Source organism: Pterocles gutturalis, unplaced genomic scaffold (genome assembly GCF_000699245.1).
Source record: "Pterocles gutturalis isolate BGI_N339 unplaced genomic scaffold, ASM69924v1 scaffold22799, whole genome shotgun sequence".
Taxonomy (NCBI): Eukaryota; Metazoa; Chordata; class Aves; order Pterocliformes; family Pteroclidae; genus Pterocles; species Pterocles gutturalis.
Window position 1 is genome coordinate 282 of NW_010136428.1, and position 19,187 is coordinate 19,468.

General features: G+C 38.8%; 1 protein-coding gene across 1 annotated transcript in view; it reads left to right on the forward strand.

Annotated features, from left to right (window-relative positions):
* LOC104468247 (CMP-N-acetylneuraminate-poly-alpha-2,8-sialyltransferase-like) overlaps positions 1-19,187 on the forward strand; it is a 28,843-nt gene that overhangs the window by 135 nt on the left and 9,521 nt on the right. The window contains exons 2-4 of the mRNA XM_010082303.1: positions 3-384; positions 5,445-5,576; positions 15,156-15,413. Coding sequence (XP_010080605.1) covers positions 3-384; positions 5,445-5,576; positions 15,156-15,413 — 772 coding nt within the window. The remainder of the gene's footprint in view (positions 1-2; positions 385-5,444; positions 5,577-15,155; positions 15,414-19,187) is intronic.

Consider the following 19,187-nt stretch of genomic DNA (forward strand, 5'->3'; position numbering starts at 1 on the left):
AGGGCTCCCCGACTGGGCGGCGGGGCGATGTCGCTGCCTGAGTTTCTCTCCACGGTCTCACCCGGGTCTTCAGGTTCCCCGGTGCCCCCAAGGCCGTGACCTGTCCCCTGTGGTGCCACTGCCTGTGCGGAGCGGGGGTACCGCTGCGGGACGGGTTACGAGCGGGTTTCGCTGGTGGAGCTCAGCGGCTGTGGGCGGGGGGGCGAGGAGAACGAGAACGGTAAGGAGGTTGCCTTGGTGTTGGTTCCCCCCAGCCCCAGTAATAGATTACGCCGGGGAAGTTCGTGTGGCCATGACTGCTCCCCGAGGGCCGGGGTGGCTGGGGATGGTGGTGGCGGCCGCCGGCGAGCGTTGTGCCTCATTTGCTGCTTTGGGAGCCCTTCAGTGCGTGGCCTCTGGAAGCTACGACTGGCCCCTGCCTCCGTCCTTGAAGTTTACCTGGGAGCTGTGCTTAAGTGCGCCTTGGGGATGCTTGCTCTGAGAGGGTGCGGGACATCCCCCTTAGCTCCCGAGGCTCCCCAGTTGGAAACTCTGGTCCCTCGCTGAGTGGCTCTGTTACATATTTTCCTTCTCCTGCCTGTCTTCGGTTGAAAATAAAAGGCAAAAAGTCCCTTGTCATTTTTCTGTTTGCACATCTGCTTTCTCTTTGTCACTCATTGTGTTGTTACATGCACGCCTGTATTCATCATTTTTCTCCCTGCTTGCAGCTAGGCTGTGAAGATGTGGGGTTTTCAACCACTGTTTCATGTTGGAGGGGTATATATGTTGTGTTGTTTTTGGTTTTTTTTTTTCACAGGGAGGATGTATAAATTCTGTGGTGGCCTACTGAAATCAGCAAAGGCAGGGAAGGGGCTCATGCTTCCTGTTTGGTTGTGGAAATTGACTGAGGGGAGAGATTTCAACAGCAGTTTTTTGTACTTTGGTATAATCCTAGAATCATAGAATAGGTTGAGCTGGAAGGGACCATGGAGGTCATCCAGTCCAACACCCCCGCAGTAAGTGCGTCTTCCACTATAACAGGTTGCCCAGAGCCCCATCCAACCTGACCTTGAATGTTTCCAGGGACAGGGCATCTACCATCTCCTTTGGCAACCTGTTCCAGTGTCTGGTCTCATCAGGGCGGACTAGAGGGGCAAAATCACCTGCTGACCACATTTTTTTTTGATGCAACCCAGGATACGGTTGGCTTTCTGGGCTGCAGGCGCACATTACTGGTTCATGTCCAACTTCTCATCCACCAAAGACACCCAGGTCTTTCTCTGCAGGGTTGCTCTCAATCTCTTCATCCCCCAGCCTGTATTGATACTGGGGGTTGCCCCAACCCATGTGGAGGACCTTGCATTTGGCTTTGTTGAACCTCATGAGGTTTTCACAAGCCCACTTCTCCAGCTTGTCAAGATCCCTCTGGATGGCATCCCATCCGTCCGGGGTGTTAACCTCACCACTCGGCTTGGTGTCATGATCATGATTAAGGCAATCCGTTGCCTTAATTTGAGGAGGCAGCATGAGGAGGTTGTAAGTGCCTGTATGGGCCTGAAGGAAGCTGGGGTAGTTATAACCTACTTAGTCCCTCCATCATCCCTGCGGTCCCCAGAGTTAAAAGCAGAAAGTTTATCCCTCTTCCCTGGCCCTTGCCCAGGCAGGGCAGTGCAGGAGCGGTGCACAGGCAGCTGAGTGCCAGCTGGACATGGCTGGGCAGCAATGGCCCCAGCACCTTCTGGGACCAGGGGGTAGCCTCACCTGTATTTGTGTGTGATTAATGATGCAATGTTTGCTTCCTGTGGTAATTAAGATTTTCACAACTTGCTGGTAACTTTCCTTCTTGTTCGGCTTGGGTGTAAGCCCTGTTTCTGCCACGATGCTGTGGTATCTGCATACTTATATATAGAAATTTACAATTTTGGGGTTATAAGTACACAAAAATACATGTGGAAATGAATGTATGAGGGAGAATCAGCACTAAAGATACCCATGTTTCTTAATATGTACTCCTTCCTGTCAGATTAGAGGTAGCTGCTAAAATGATGCAGAAATTAGTCACTGGGTAGAATCCCTGTATATTTGCAAAAAAGGCCCCCTCCAGCTTATGGTACATTGATTGACATGATATAAAATGTACTAAAATGAACTGATGATTTAATATTAAATAAAAGGAAATTAGAGTATTTAGTAATAAATATGCATGGTTTTAAGAACACTTTACAATAAAACTGTGATGTACTTCTGACAGATCATATAGTGATACCTCCACCTCTTTAGTATTAGTGGGACTTTTTGTGCAGTATGGTACTACTCGCTTTGGCCAAGGATATTGGAATATAGTTTATTTTCACAGACTGTCATCCCATCCATTACTGTGTGAAGCAGCAAAAAAAACCCGTAAGTGTACTGCTAGTATCTGCTATCACTATTAAAGTTACACTTGCCTTTCTCCTGAAGGAAGAGCTCATCTGGTTTGGTTATTTTTCACTTGCCACATGGGAAAGCAAAGTCAGTTTTCCATGGGATGTTTTACTTCCAGAAGTACCAGTAATGCAGAACAATGGATGTGCAAGGTGGCCCATTTTATGGTTACTAGTGACACTGCAGGTAAATCCCAGACTTTCCAAAATGGACTATGTGCAATTCCAAAGTATATGATAAACCTTGAATCAGCTGTGTTCTCACACCAGAGTTTACTAGGACAATAGTTGCAAAAGCATGCCCTTCTTTAACTGGACAGTAATATCTCTTTAAAGGTTAAGCAAGCTATGAAACACATATTATGTGGAATGCAATGTTTCTTAAACAGTGTTATCTTCTGCTGATATTGAATATGCTTAAAGACACATATGTTTAATAGACTGTCATCAGGAGAAGAGATAGTCTTATATTGGTCTGATTGGACACCAAGGCAAGGTAATTCAGAGTGAAGGTTGACGCTGTCAGCCACAAGTTACTGTTACACTATGGCAGCTGTTTCATTTACATCAGAGAGGATTTGCAGTGATTCTAGAAGATACAGAGTAGCCTGTAATAACAATAAAGATTTTTTTCTCAAGTAAATTAACCTTTTTGTGTTAGTTTATTTAATATTACTTTAAGTGAAAATTAAATAAAACAATAAAAGGGAGAGGAACATGTAAGTGAATGCCTTTGTGTTGATAGTAGAACCTTAACACAAAGTGCCTAGTACTACCTTTTAGTTCATGAGAGCATAATTTAACATTGTTTTATGTTACATTATGTTACATAGAATCATAGAATATTTTGAGTTGGAAGGGACCATGGAGGTCATCTAGTTCAACCCCACTGCAATAAGTGCATCTTCCACTAGATCAGGCTGCCTAGAGCCCCATCCAAACCGACCTTGAGTGTTTCCAGGATGGTGCATCTACCACCTCCCTGGGCAACCTGTTCCAGTGTTTCACCACCCTAAATGCAGAGTACTTCTTCCTAATATCTAGTCTAAACCTCTCCTCTTTTACTTTAAAACCATTACCCCTGTTGCTACAGGCCCTATTAAATGTTAACGTTTTATGTTATGTACATTCTATGTAGATGACAGCAGATGTAAATTGTGAATATGGAAGACAACCACGTTGCAAATACTACAGTGCTTTAGGTGTTGGCAACATATTTTATTGCTAAGTTTTGTCACCAGTGTCACTGTTAAAGTGTCTACTGGATAACTCTAACCCAGCATAAACTGGAGGCATCTCTGAAGTACTTTTAGACTGAGTACTTTGCCTGTAGATATTTTGGTAATTTTCCTTTAGAAGCATGCCCTCTATGCATCTAGAAAATAAAGGCGGGAAAATATATGCAATAAATATATTTACAACCATTATGGAAGATTTTTAGATAATAAAAAAATTTTAAAATAGCAAAAAATATTAATTACATTCTGGCTATTGAATTTAGGGACTTCTGCAGTATCCTCCCATGCCCTGAAGTTAACATGATTTGGATAATTTGCATACAGATCTTATGCCTACACGATTGCTTAAAGTTGTAGGTTTTTCAGTAGGTGGCAGTCTTGCCTACGAGTCAGTTCAATGTCAGTGCCTTAGCGTGTTGGTAAAGACGGATGAGGGAGGGAGAGTGTTGCTAATAATGCAGGGTTGTTTTTGATTAAGTGTACAATACTGGTTTATTAGTTATAGGGGCTTTTGCAATCATAGCATGCTTTGCAAATGACTACATATTACCAGTTTTGTTAATTTAGCTTAATTAGTGTCCATTGCAGGTTAGATTAAGTTTAGTCTGCTATGTAATTTATCAGATATTAATAATTTATATGTATTTATACATCAGTAACGTTGCTGTAGCTCTTACTAAGGGCTAGGATCCAATTGCTTTAGGAATTTACAGCCACAGGGAAACAAGGGTCAGTGATTCTCTAGAAAAGCTTACAGTCTCACATCTTTCCTGTTTTGTTGATTGAATGGTTGATGATCAAAAGTACTGTTTTCAAGCTAAGTGACGTTACCGTTATTGGCAGTATTTCAGAGCACACTTATTTAACAGATAAAGAGATTGCTGTGTATTACTATTGTATATACTCCTGAGAGACAAGTCATTCTACATACTAGAATGTTATATCCAACAGCTTTGATATATTTATGATTAACACCTATGTTTGGATGTTGCTCTGACACCTAAATGGAAACAGTGTGGAAGATAATGGAAGCATATAGAGGTAAAAACAGATTTTAGACCTCACACCTTAAGTTGTGCTTGCAGTGTTTTGGCTTCTCGGTCACCTTTGTGTGACCCTGTTGGCTAATGTCATTCCAGCTGGTAACATGATACCTCATCAGATGTTCAGTGGTCATCACGCATAGCTTACTATATTTTTTGTTGTTGTTTTTTGAAGTTACTTTACCAGAATTTATGAATATGATAAGATTGATGAAGAGGATAAGACAACTGAGGTTGTTTGGACATGTGCATACAAAATTTTCAGGAAACCTTGAGCAAATTTGTTGTTTCGTATGCCATTAAACTCCAGAATTCCATGTGTGAAAGTCTTTCAATAATAATAGGAGGCAAAGGGAGTCTATTAAGCCATTATTGTAGAACATGAGCCATTGCAGGGGGAAGGCTTCAAAGTTAACAATTCTTAGTTTAGTGCTGGAAATTTGGAATGTAGAAGTGCAGAATCTGCTTCACAAACATTGAAATTTGGTCCAGGTTCACAATTTGGAGTTTATTGTAACTTTTGTGATGTTCGTTTCACTACAAATATAAGCATATTTAAGCTCTTAAACTGCATGTTCAAGTATTAGATATAGGTGTTCCATAGATTTGTCACAGGTACAGTTTATTTGCTTTGGCAAGCAAAGAGATAATTGCTTTTTTTGTTGTGAATACAAGCAAATACCACTGGTGCTTGTGATGTAAGTTACTTAAAACTAGTGTTAGCCTTGATGTAATTGTGTCTTTTCTATATTGCATTGCAGAGATGGTGAACTAAGTTTGAGTAGATCAGTGATCAATAGCTCTGATAAGATAATTCGAAAAGGTGGCTCCTCAATCTTCCAGCATGCTGTGGAAGGCTGGAAAATCAATGCTTCTTTGGTACTGGAAATAAGGTGAGTGTCTTAAATAAAAAATAGTTCATTTGATATTACCTAAAATTCTTTTCATTTCATATTGCCTTTAATTCTTTTGGTGTCAAAAATACTAATTTTATTTATGGCTGCAGGCAGATGTTTTCTAACTACATGTTTAGGGTTCAATGTTAAATGCAACCAAATTACTTTGGACTCAAGTCATCCTTCATAAGAATAAATAAAACGTTTTCATCTGAGTGTGTCAATCAGACCTGTGCAGTCAGTATGTATATTATGCATGTCCACATTTGAGTTGGTTGTCAAGAACTTTCTTGCAGTCGTTGATGAGAAATAGGCACATTTAGGACATGATTTCCTCTCAGCCTAAAGGTCTGAAATAGAACAGATGGAAGTACCCTGAACACACCAGTTTTTCTCCCTTAACCACAAAGGGAGCCTAGGCAAACAACTTAGATGTAGGAGTTAGGTGCAGAGAATCCAGCCCTCCCTGTCACTGGTCCAAGTCACAAGGTCAGATGTTGACAATACTCATGTCTTATGCAATTTTCTTCCCTAAAGTCAGAGAAGCCAAAAAGAGCCTTAGGCTCATGCTGAGGGGGGAAGCACAGTAGCAGAGATGAAGTGTCTTAGTAGTTACAGTGGGTCTCCTCACTTTGGGGCCTGGGAAAAGAGAAAGCAGAAGCCTCTTAGTGTGTTGTATTGTCACTGTATTTTCCCTGTCTTAATCAGGAAGGTGTCCAGTGGGAGAAGTGTGTGGAACATGGGTTGGCAGTTTGGAGAGCTAGGAGTGTCACATTCTGTGAAAAATGATAGAAAATACTATTTTTAGCAGCAAGACAGCAAGTTCTTTTACTAGCAGAGTAGCAGAGTAGACTTGATTTTTCTGAATATTAAGATGCTGGATAGAAATTTGATCAAATTAAAATATGGTTTCTAAGTAATTTCCCTTTCTAGTTTTTTTTTTTTTTTTTAATTAGAAGACAGCTTACAAAACCCTTAAACCGTCGATGTTTCAATGTCAAGAATCCTGTTTTCTCCAAATGAGGAACTTAGTGTGGGTTTTTTTTGTTTTGTTTTGTTTTTTTTTAATGACTGCTATTTTATATCCCTAATTCTAAAACATGCAGAAGATACAGGTAGCTCAGAAATGTACAAAGCTGTAGTAAAAGGTTGGTATTCTGGAAATCTTGTGCTATGATGGACATAGCACAGCCCCACTGCAAAAGCCAAGGAACAGTGGCAGGGATGGAGGGAGTGGCAGGATTTGAGTAGGCAGCAAATTAATGCTCTGGAGCCTGTAGCTGTGTCTCTAGCTGCCTGGCAAGTGCTCTGTGGAGTCTCTGCTCCCTGACTGCCTAGACTGAGGGACCCTCAGGCACTTGGCTGCTCACCAGGCAGCCAAAACCTGGGTTTCCTACTGGTAAAGACCTGGTGGTCACCCTAAAATGCAGCTCAGAATGGAGTTTCTTCCAGGACTGTCTGTTCAGATGTAGCCCATTTGAGCAGTGTGTGGTTGTTCCATAAAGGCTAAGTTCTGCTCCAAGGCAGTCTAAGAAAGATAAGCAGATTTTCTATATCAGTAAAAGTATTTAAAATTTATATGCATATAACTGACAGTTTAAGTTGGAGAAATGTTGAGTAACTTCAGAAGAATAATGTTGAAATTTTAAATCATAGGTTATCGTTCTGTCAATTAGGATAAAATAGCACACTTTTACTTGTGAAGTAAACTGATTTGGAAACCATTGAGTGACTAGAGACAGACAACATTTTTCAGTCATTTTGTTGATGAATTAAGTGGCATTTTTCAGAATAAATTTAAACCAATGCATCTTGCTGCTCAAGCCAAACAAAAAACAAGTAAAAATATTACAATAACATTTAAATTAAAATTAAGAGAGAAAATGAGCTTGGGGAATGCTCATTTTTCACCTGTTTAAAAGCAAAATATATCAGACAAAGAGGTAAAACAGTAGGGAATGCTTTAGATTTTTTTAAGCCTGTTACTGCATGGTGTATCATCTCTAAAATAATGAATTTCAAAATACCGTTTTTCCTTACTGTCGCCTGGGGACAGGGAAGTTCTCTCATTTTACAAATTACTAATGTGCCTTTAAGAAGCATCTTGATTTGATTATATGATGTTTTTTAAAAATTGTACAGTGAAGGATGTTTTTTTGGTCTCAGTAGTACTGTTAAAAAACCATGTATCTTGTACACAGATTTAAGCAGTAAGGGTTCCACTTTATCATCATGAAGATTTTCTGTACAGTAGAGAGCATAAAGCTGGAATATCCGCATTGCTAGTCTTGTTTTGAGATGAAATAGCTAGCACGGCACAGAGAACAGGTGTCTGTCTAAAAGATTGTAGATTAATGTGACTTATGGTCAAAATTTAACATAAACTATCTGAAAGGTATCATGCTACCAGCCAGTTGTATTCTTTCCAGAAATTCTCTTTGCTAACGTGCATAGTTTATTCAGTTATGGTACTCAGCAGTGAGGGAGGGAAGTTCGACATGCATTTCCCTAAGGAAGCCACATGTGACTGCTTGTGATGTGTGTTCCACTCTGAAGCTGACTGAACAATGTGCATTCTTCTTTCACTTTTACAGGTGTTCTGCTATACACCTTTCTTCCCTTTCACAGCAGTAAGAAGCATCTTAGCCATAAATATTTTTACACTTACGGACCAATCAGGACTAGCTTCAAATGTGTCTAACAGTCTCCTAGAATGTTCTTATGGTTAAACTAACTGTTCAGCCCTCCAAAGTACATTACATGTACTGTGTAGACCATGAAGATGATTCATACTCTATTATTGCAACTGTTAATCTGAAGAGTCACGGTCTTGTGGTGTGAGGTTGAGCGTAGCAAATAACAGTAAGAGAGAAACAAACAAAGAAACAAAAGCTAGTGCCTGTTGAATGATGTATAACGATTCTGTCAATTCTTAACCAGTGGTGAAATAATTTGTGAAACCATTAGCTTACAGCATAAAGACCTTTAGTAAAACTTACAATCAGCAATAAATTGCAGTTACTTTTGTGTCTTGTGCAGCTTGACACCCACATTAGTAATTTTAAAACAAAGAATATTTGATAGTGAATTTTGCTTTGTGCAAACACTGTTCATCAATGGTATGTTTTGACCTAGTTAGCTGGCAACTGGAATATTATGCTTTGCTATTTGCTTTGTTGACCATGGACATCATCTCTGACCATCTTATTTTGCTCAGTCTATCAGCCTCAAAGGTCCTATAAATTCTTGGCAAGGCCAGGCTCAGATAGGAGTCAATGAGTGAAAAAGCTCCTTTATCAGGATCCCGTGGGAGGATGAAAAGTTTCCACTGGGCTTCTGATGTCACAAGACGCTCTACGCAAGCTTGCAGACAGAAGAGGCTGTCTAGGGACCATAGCAGCTCTTTTGGGAGGGCAGCAGCCCTTTGGGAGATGTTAAGCAGGCATTAGAAGAAAGAGCTAGACTTTCTGTGATTGAGGTGGAAATTATGGGTACTATTAATTACTTGAGACTAGCAAATTTGCTGCCTTGCCAATCATGATTGGTCTAGTGGGAGAGTGATTTTTCCAACTGATGTTACCTTCTGATTTCTGACAACATCTTTGAAGAGTAATTGGTAATTCCTGTGCCTAAGGGAAGAAGACTGCTTGCTTGGCTCCCCTTCTGTCTGAATGATTTTAGTCATGAAGAAAAGAGTGAATCCATCGTCTAGATGATTTTGTGTCTTTAGTCCTTTCTACTCTCTGTAGCAATGTGAAGGGTTTCCAGTTAGGGAGATTAGGAAATTTCAGTTGTATTGAAGGCCATACTTTTGGAAAGGAGAGATGTGGCTGAGATGGTACAAGCCTCTCAAGGGAAGCCATCCACACAGGACTGATGCCAGCACATCTGTGATCTGTGTGAAATGAATTACAGTCTGATGTCTCAGAGTGTGAATTTCTTCTTCCACTTATTTTTGATTAAATGTGTGTGTTTGTGTTGGAAGGAGCAGATGAAGGTTTTGAATTGCAGGAAGGCAAAATGGGAAAAAAAAGTGTGTTGAGAAGGTATTTATCTCTTCGCAAAGTAACAGAGAAATCTATGAGTGGCAGTTCCCTGTCAGAAAAGTGTGAAAACTTTTAAGATGTTAACAGCTTCATTAGAAAAAAACAGTTCAACTTCCTCCTTAGAGAGGTTCAGATTATTATAATTATTTATCTTTCAAGTTAATATGAAATAGCTATGGTAAGTCCCTGAGGTGCAAGCGATAAATACTGAACTGGCAATGGAGCAGTACAATTGCTCTGAAGCTTTTGGAGCAACTTTTTGGGGCCAGCTGCACTGTTTTCTTCAGATCTTCTGTCTCTAAGACATGCAACTAGTCTGGTTTAGTTATAATAAGCCTTAAGGGTTTTTTGCCTCCTTAGACCCTTGCTTCAACTGAAAAGTCAGTGTTCACTGTCAGTTGGGGTGATTGACTCCTTTGACTCTCTTCTTTTGACTCTAACTTGCTTAACTTCATGAAAAGCTAACATATGGCTGGCCTTCATATGGTAAGCAGCAGTTGGGTCACACCCTGTTAAACAAAGCCCTCTTTTCCTTTTGCATGCCCACTGAAGATTTGTGCCCAGTTAGTATGTGCTTCAGCTACTGAAGTGACCTTTGTGGTCAAGGGGAGAGCAGGGTGCCCTGAAGGGCATGAGAAGGGCTAGAATGGGGACAGAGCCAGACAACAACTTCCTGTAATAAGGCATTTCTGTTTGTGTGGTCCTTCATGGGCTGGGGAATGCCAGGAACCTTTCCATGGTTGGTTGCAGTTAGGCATGTTTTTAACAAATCCAAATCAGGGGTTCGACTAGGTGAACTTTAAAGTCCCCTTCCAAACCAAACTGTGCTATGATTCTATGATTCTAAATGCTGCTTTCCTTGAAAAGCTTTTCTTAAAAGTCCCTTTCAGTTAAACTAAAGACAAATCCAACACAGGTTCAAACACTCACAGTCCCTACTGCCCCCTCAGGAGGCCAGCAGGAGTTGTAGTTGCAGCCATCTATATGGGCAGTCTGTGACCTTGTGTTACCACACAGTTTGTTCTTGTTTGTTTTGTTTTTTAATTAAACTAATTCATCAGGCAAAAAAGTACTTAGGTTGTAGCCCTTGGTGATTTCAAAAGCTGAGAATTGCCTTCTGCCTTCCAACTGGGGAGGGCAAAGCAGCATCAGGACTTGCTAAGATTAGAAGATAAAGTTGTTTAAAGACCCATGTGAATCAGCCAGGGGAAGTCTGCAGGAGGGCAACAATGGATGTCAGAGATTCACAACACATGATCAGTCCAATTAAAAAAATAAAAGTTTAAAAAGAAGTTGGATGGCTTCTTAGCCTCAAGTAAATAAAGGCTATTGCCAAGAGTAATGAAAGTCAGTCCTCCACAGGCAAGGTATAAGGAACAGCAACAGGCTTCAGTTGCTGTGGGAAAGATCCAGGATAGCAAGAAGAATATTGTGCTGCTGGTAAGGCTAGGGAAGCACTGATGTAGACTGCATGGGGAGTTTGCTGAGTCCCCACTATGGGAGGCTGTGAGGATTATATTAGATAAACACAGCCTGGGGATGTTGCAGATAAAGGCTAATCTTCAATGGTGGTGTTTCTATAATGTGGTTGCTGGTGAGCTAGCCCAGCTTCGTGGGTACTGAGGATGTACTTCAGGGGCTTCCCCTCAGGGCTGGGGTCCAGACAAGTCCAGATGCCCCAGCAGTGAGGATTTCTGTCACTGCCTTGCTTGAAAGGAATGATTTGCCCAGGAAGAGTGTTGGAGGCCATATTTCAGTGCTGTTGACATTGTCTAAAAATATATATTTATTTGCAATCTTAAAAGTCAAATGTTTAAGTTATTTATTTGCTTTCCGTAATCCACACAATTCTGAGGCAGATGAGGGAGAGTTTGCCATTATATGATAGTTGTGTAATACAATGACTACAGTACAAAATAAAGCCAGAAAATGCACGTAAGTAGGAAAATGTTACCATGTTGCCCCAGAGCAATACTTATTTATATAACTTGGAAAGCTGTTCAGAGACAATGCTGTCTGTTACATGTACTTTATCAGATAAGCAGGAGTTGTAGTAGGTATTTAAATATTATGAACATCTGTTTCTGGTTATCAAAGAGAAACCCTAGGTCAACCACAGATTGTGACACTATGTTTCTGTGAATCATGTAAACATGTTGCAAACAGCTGCCTGGCTTCAGATAAGACCAACGCACATCTGCCTCACTTGCACCTAAAGGGCTCAGGCCACACCCCAGGTGCAGTTTTATTCATCAAAACAAAACCTGAATACCACCTCAAATAAAACAGTTTCTTTACACATTTTAGCTTAAAGTTGCAGAACATCTTTGCTTCAGGGTTTACTTAAAATCATGCTGTTTTTTTCCTTCCTCTAATTGAGCTTACTTTTGAATTTTCTATGCAGCTGGATGTGGATTAGCACTCGTTTTAAATTATTTTGTCATGTCTGTATAATCAGAATAACCTTGCTGTGCTATTTTCAGAACAGAGGTTTAAACAAGTTCTTATTATGAACCAGCATCAAGACTGACTGAGACACTCATGTATGTACTTTCAGTTTTTGTCATATCCTTTAGTAATTTTTTTTCTCTTAGCACCTATGTGAAAATGGAAAGTACTACTATCCTCATGGTACAAATGCGTCAGTAGCACAGAGGAAGTTAAAACAATTGCATTCTTGATCATATTGCTTTCAGTATTAAAAGATACCTGGATACAGTCAGATGAATCAATTAAAATATTTTAAAATTAGCATTATTGCACATCTCTTATACAGGGATTCTTATGTGTACTGTAGTATCTGTGCATACATTTAATTGAAGATGCTACTGACAACTTTACAGATAAGAAAACATTTTTAAGTATGTGAGAAGATATTAATACTCAGTGACTTTTGCCCATCTTGAAACCTTATTGAAAAATTAATTCCTTAGACATTTTGTAAATTTCAGCTCTGTTAAATAGTTGCTTGATTATTGGAATCTAATTCAGGTCCTCCTGAAACCCTTTGGAAGACATATTAGCATATGTAAGCACATAGATAAAGAAGGTTTGACTGTAAGTAACCAAATTAATAATGGAAGCCAAGGTGCTTTTATTTTTTTTGGCACTGTTTGCATAATTTCACAGCCTTCCTCTTATGTTTTAAAATAATACACAAGATAACTCTATTCATGCATAAATTTGCTACTTGTTTGCTAACGGAAATAGTATTAGACCCATTCAGGTATCAGGGGTGGGTGCTTTAAATTACTGAAGCGAATCTTCTAGTCACCACATGGGACTTTTTTTAGTCAGAGCCCTAGGTTTCTGTATGTTTCACATGATTTCTTTTGCTTTGAGACTCATTTGTGGTCACCGCTTTTCACATCAACGTGTGTGTGAACTGAGTCTCTGGATAGCTTAGCTGACGCTATTAATAAGTTTTAATGTGTTCATCTTGTCCTTTACAGACACAACTCTGTTCTTTGGTAATGAAGAATTTTACCCATTTTTAATACTGATAGATTGGGCAATTCCTTCTTTCTTGGTCTTTTTCATTTTGTAGCAATCCATATTTCTATTGCAAAGTACTCACAAAATGAAGCTTATCAAACCCATGGAGATTTTAAGTCCATTCAACTTACAGGTTGAAGTGGATTCTTCATCTTCCTTTTGCAAAAATACCTTGCTGGCCCTTACCAAAAGGTGTTAGACACTCAGGATTTTAACATTGTCTATCCTGCTCCATTATTCTGAGGCCCTCATATGCCTCAGCGCAAGCTGTCTTTGCTCTGATGCTCCTTCATTCATACATGACAGCTGTTACAGACAGCCTAGGACATTGTTTTTTTTCCTTTTTTTTTCTTTTGTCATAGTTTAAGAAATTACAAGAAACACTTGGAAAAAAATTTTTATCATGTTTCTCTTCCCTATAGCTTTTAAGGTCAGTTCCAGGCTGACTATTTTGTCACTAGTTGCAAGGTTCAGATATAGTCTTCCCGCTTGAGGCAGTGACACAAGAGCTGGTTGGTGAGCATGGTCCTCCTCCTCTCTTGTGGGGGATTATTTCCCCTTTATGTCTCTCGGTGGGTGTCGCAACTGCTAGAGTGGCATCTCTAGTTATCTTTTCCTGTTTTGATCTGCTCTAAGGAAGTTCTGCTCTGAAAACTTACTATGTAAAAATAACATTCTCTTACTCAACTCATCTATTTTCTTTTAAATTTCACCTTACCTGCTGACAGCAGTGGAAAATACTGTTTTTCTTCTTGTCTTGTTAAAGTTGCAGAGGCATAAGTGTCCATTTCAGTTAGCACATAGTGAACACCCTGTCCCAGCTCAGCACTAGACATCTGTTCCTTAAGTGTATTGTGCTTAAGTATGTGCTTAAGTACATATGTGGTCTTTATGCCTCTTTGCAAACATACATCCCTTGCAGAGCAAGGATGCACACAAACTTGTAAGGCTTTGCTCATTTGCAATCCTGAGCTACCCGTGGTTCCTACAGCTCTGGCTTGGAGTTCTTTCCAGCTTTTTATACCAAGAATGTACTGAAAACTGCTTGACACTGCCACTGCCTGTATCAGTTATTACATAGCTGCAGTCATTAAAAGTGTCTTGTTTAAACTTCTGTATTGAAAGTGTGTCAGTTTTTAGACCCCTGTTCCCACCCCTATAAGCAGGTACAATTTTCATGACTTAACTTCTTCAGCTGACATTTAAGCAGATTTCTTTACCTGTTACTTGCTGTGGACAGGGAATATATAACTGTTTAATTATTGTAGTTCACTTGACCCATAGTAGCTTGTTAAACACTCTTATCTTGGTCGTGTGTGTCTGATTTAAAGCAATGATAGAGTTCCTAAGTGTTTCTGTTGGTTCAGCTAACAGCTTGACTAGACCCTGAGCTGCATTAATTTAATTTTCAATATGTTTCTAAGATTATATTGTTTAAATTGTTACAAAAGACTATGGGTGTTCTTATTTCAAGTTAATTAGGATAACTGTGGCTGAACTTCAGTTAATTAGGAACAAGGTAATGCTAACTGAATATGTTATTCTTAGGTTGAAGTTAGATTCTATAAGAAAACATGGCCATTCCTGAACTGAGCTGATTTGTGAGAGATGAGATTGTATTGAAGCATTTATTTCCTGAATCATAAATACCTCATGTATTTAACTATGTTGCTATGAGAACAAACTGCTCTCTGGACCTTTTTCTAATGCATATTCATTACAAAGTTTTGTAAAATACTCAAAAATAGTATGTGTTCTGATTTCCAAAGTCATCTTCCCTTGGTCTCGGAGTGCCTTTGTCTGTCAGAAGTCATTAAGCTCTATCACTGTAGTACTTACATGTTATATTGTAACCGAGATTTGAACTCTGTCCTAATGGCTTTGCTCTAACCCCTTCCTAGAGCATAGGAAATGACCTCAGCCTGTCTGACACTATCTACCCTCTGCTTTATGTTGTATAATTTGTACAGTCTGTATTATTATTAGATAAACTCCATGCAACCAGTGAGTGTTGGGCATTTTTCTGTCAACCCAGAAAGAGCATTCTTCGGTTCTTGGATGCTGAAAGAGATGTCTCAGTCATCAAAAGCAGCTTCAAACCAGGAGATATAATCCATTACATACTGGACAGACGTCGCACCCTAAACATTTCTCAGGATTTGCACAGCCTTCTCCCTGAAGTTTCCCCAATGAAGAATCGCCGATTTAAAACCTGTGCAGTTGTTGGGAATTCTGGCATCCTTCTGGACAGTGGATGTGGAAAAGAGATTGATAGCCGTGACTTTGTAATAAGGTGAGTTTTCATCTGCAGTTGAAGATACAGCCTGCTATGCTTCTTGAACAAAAATGGGGAGAGATGTTTTAATCTGAGATACAGATTTCGGGCATTATCTGAAATTGATCTGAAACAGTATCCTTCACAGTGTGATTCCCTAAATTTAAATACATGCCCATATTGTTGATAAGAAGATTACTTTTACAGTGAAAATAAAACAAGGGTCATAGGAGACAGTTTTGTGCTACTTGTTTTTCCTATGTGTTGGGTTTTTTTCCAGACAAAATAAATGTTCTTACGGAGGCCTTGGTGCAATATATGCAGAATGCTTTCTCTTTCAAAAATATTCTTTCTTAGCTCTGGGCCAATACAGATGGCCTGTTGTAAATTGCTTTTATGCAATTACATATGCATATGTAATTTACTTATATGCAGAATGGGGTAAAATTTCAGTGTAATGTCAAATCAGATTGTTGCCTTTAAGGTAATTTGAAGTCAGACATTTAAATGCCTTCACACTGCTCTAAACATGTGTCCGTTCAGTTTGGGCAGAAATGTTGACATGCATCACTTCTTATTCATTCTTCAAACACGCACAACAGAATAGAAGAGGAATGGCTGGCCTTGTTTGACAGCCTGGCATTATATGGATATAGAGAAGGTTGGGCAAGAGATAGGTTCTTTTGCTTTTGAAGCAGAAGTTTCAATTCATTTGTTTTGAGAAGGGTGAAAGGGCAGAAAACAGAAGAGCAGTGACAGAAAACAATTTCTATATAGTTGTCATTACAAGTTATTTGCTTTTTATTTTCTCACCTTGAAGAAAGACGGTGGCAAAAATAATATCAAAAGTATATAGAAAAGAAAAATTAGGTTTTACTACATAAATCAAAACAGGCTGTACACATGAAAGTTGTATTTTATTTGAAAGGTATAATAGCAAGTGTCAACTGAGAGAATGACACACCACTCTTTCATTTTCCTTATTAATTTTGCTTGTACCACTAGTCTTTCAAATTAGTGTCCTTATTGGAGAAGGAATCAAAAAATAAATACACTTAAAAACAAATTTAGCCTATGGCATACTTTTGTGCTCTCTCAGAAATGAAATGTGATTCATTTAACAGGACAACAGAAAACTTTAGATACTAGATTTCCTAGATGAAAATTTTCCTTCAGAAGGCACAGTACATACTTTTACTTAAATCATGTCCTGAATGTCTTTAAAGTCATCTACATGCTCTTCCCCATGTTTTAGCTGGCTATGAAACTAGGTGATGATATCTGGTAGGAGATTTTAACTAATTCAAGCCATGTGGAGTAAAGATAATATTCTTAAAGATATGTGTATGAATAAAATAAGAATGGTGAAGCTTAACAGGAACATCAGGAAGTTACTATTGCTAATCAGTTTATTTAAAAGCATCTCTCATGTGGTGTATGTCTAGTAAAGCGATCAGTATAACAGCTAGTTAGTCTGATGATGGTGGATAATAATCTGTATAAGATTCTGGGAATAGAATATTTGACCCTGCAGCCTGTAAAGTGTTTTAATATTGTGAAATTCTTGGATTTACAAATCATAGATTATTTCATAAGTTAGACTGTATGATTTATTTCTGTATGGCTAGGTGGATGGATAGGTACGTAACAGCTGTTTAAAGTAAATAGCAATGAATTCATCTGTGTTTAGAGATAAAGGCACAACATTCTTCAGAGTTACAGTTCACTACATTCTTTTTCCATTTCAAAAAAGTTGAACGCAACATGATATGTAATCATGTGTTCTAATGGTACATTTAAATACCACTCATTTCTATTACTGTTAGGATTCTGGTATTTAAATGTACCATGAAATTCTGTTACTCTCTTTTTCAGCTGATTTCTCTACAAGTAAAATACACTCATTCTACTCACCACCTGATGGTGTTCTGAAAAGCAGTTACTGTATGTGCTGTACGCACCTAGGTGTATAGTCTGATGAATAACGTTTTTGCAGAATGTCATGATGCTGAGTGCATTATGAATATATGTTATGACAGGTATGTCATATTATTGGTTAAATATTTTATCCAGTGGATTTTGATGGTACTGTACATTCTTTTTGAGATCTGAAACAAAACCGTGTATTTTTGAGAGAGTTGTTTCTTAGAACAGCAGTTCTAATGTTAGACCAAACACCAACAATACCATTAATGATAAAATGATAGTGAAGATCTGTGAAAGTGGAGAGGACACAACAAACATCCAGCAATATTTGCATTACAGCACAATAAACTCAATATACTAAATTTTAGTGCTCCTATAATGGTGGTCTGAAGATGTTAGTAATAACTGATAAAGACACAGACCATACGCTTTATTAAGGGTAAAGAAAAATGTCAGTACCTAGTACTTTAATTAATTTAAGGTTGATAGTGTCTGTCAATGTATTTGAAAGTCATCCAAAGTTATTGATAACTGTCCGTCTTCATTTGAGACATTCCAGCATATTCAGTGTCTTCTATATAACTATGACTCTCAAAGAACATTTATCAGGCAGAGACAATAGATTATTAGAATACTTCTATTATGAAAAATATTTAAAAATAAGCACCTAAACTGGAGTCAAATAATAAGCATGCCTGCAGGCCAACATATAATTGTGTCAGCAAATTTTATGAGTAAAGTGATACAATTCTTCTTTAGACATCTCTGAAGGTGCAGAAGTAAGGGTCATTTTTGCAAGCAAGGTAATACTTTGTCAGTGTAAGCAGATTTACTGTATCTACTGAACATTTTAAAGTGGCTTGGTTTTAATTAATTTATCACATAAGGACTGACTTTGTTCTCACTACGTCATCAAGAGTCTAGGGTTTCTATGATTCTATGACATACCTTCTGCTAGGATAAAATTCATTAGTTCCACAAGTTTAGTGAAGTCATGGCTGTTTTGACAGTAGAAAATGTGACCCATATGGTTAAAATCGAAAGCAAAGAGACTCTTTGCTGTTAAAAAAACCCTGTGCTGACTATATGCTATTTCTTGTTTCCCATATTCCTTTCCTTTTTACCTCTTATGTTTTTACACTGTGTTAAGTGACTATTGATCCTTGCACCTCTACTACTTTTCATAGTAGTGGTGAGATAAAGCATACTGCGTTTTGATACTATACCAAGAAAGCATCTGAAGCATTCAAAAATCTGCAATTCCATAAAATACATTAGAATGAAAATATGAGGTGATCAACCAGATTACATTTAAAACACATAAATGGCATAGTGCTGTTGCAAGAGCTGTTTTTCATAGAATCATAGAATGGTTTGAGTTGGAAAGGACCTTAGAGATCATCTAGTTCCAACCCCCCTGCTATGGGCAGGGATACCTCCCACTAGACCAGGTTGCTCAAAGTCTAGTCCAGCTTGGCCTTGAATTCTTCCAGGGAGGGGCATCCACAACTTCTTTGGGCAACCTATTACAGTTTCTCACCACCCTCACAGTAAAGAATTTCTTCCTAATATCTAATCTAAATCTTCCCTCTTCCAAATTAAATCTATTACCCCTCATCCTGTCACTGCATGCCCTTGTAAAAAGTCCCTCCCCAGCTGTCCTCTAGAACCCCTTCAGGTACTGGAAGGCTGCTTGCTTTGACCACCAGGATGTCATGCGGGAGAGCATCAAACACTTTGTCTACCCTCTCATGCTGAAATTCTCATTGGCTGTGTTAGCTGTTACCTCTTACACAACAGATGAACTTGTTATCGTAAATGATACATTTTGAAAAGCAGTAGTTACATAGGACTTCCTCAAAAATA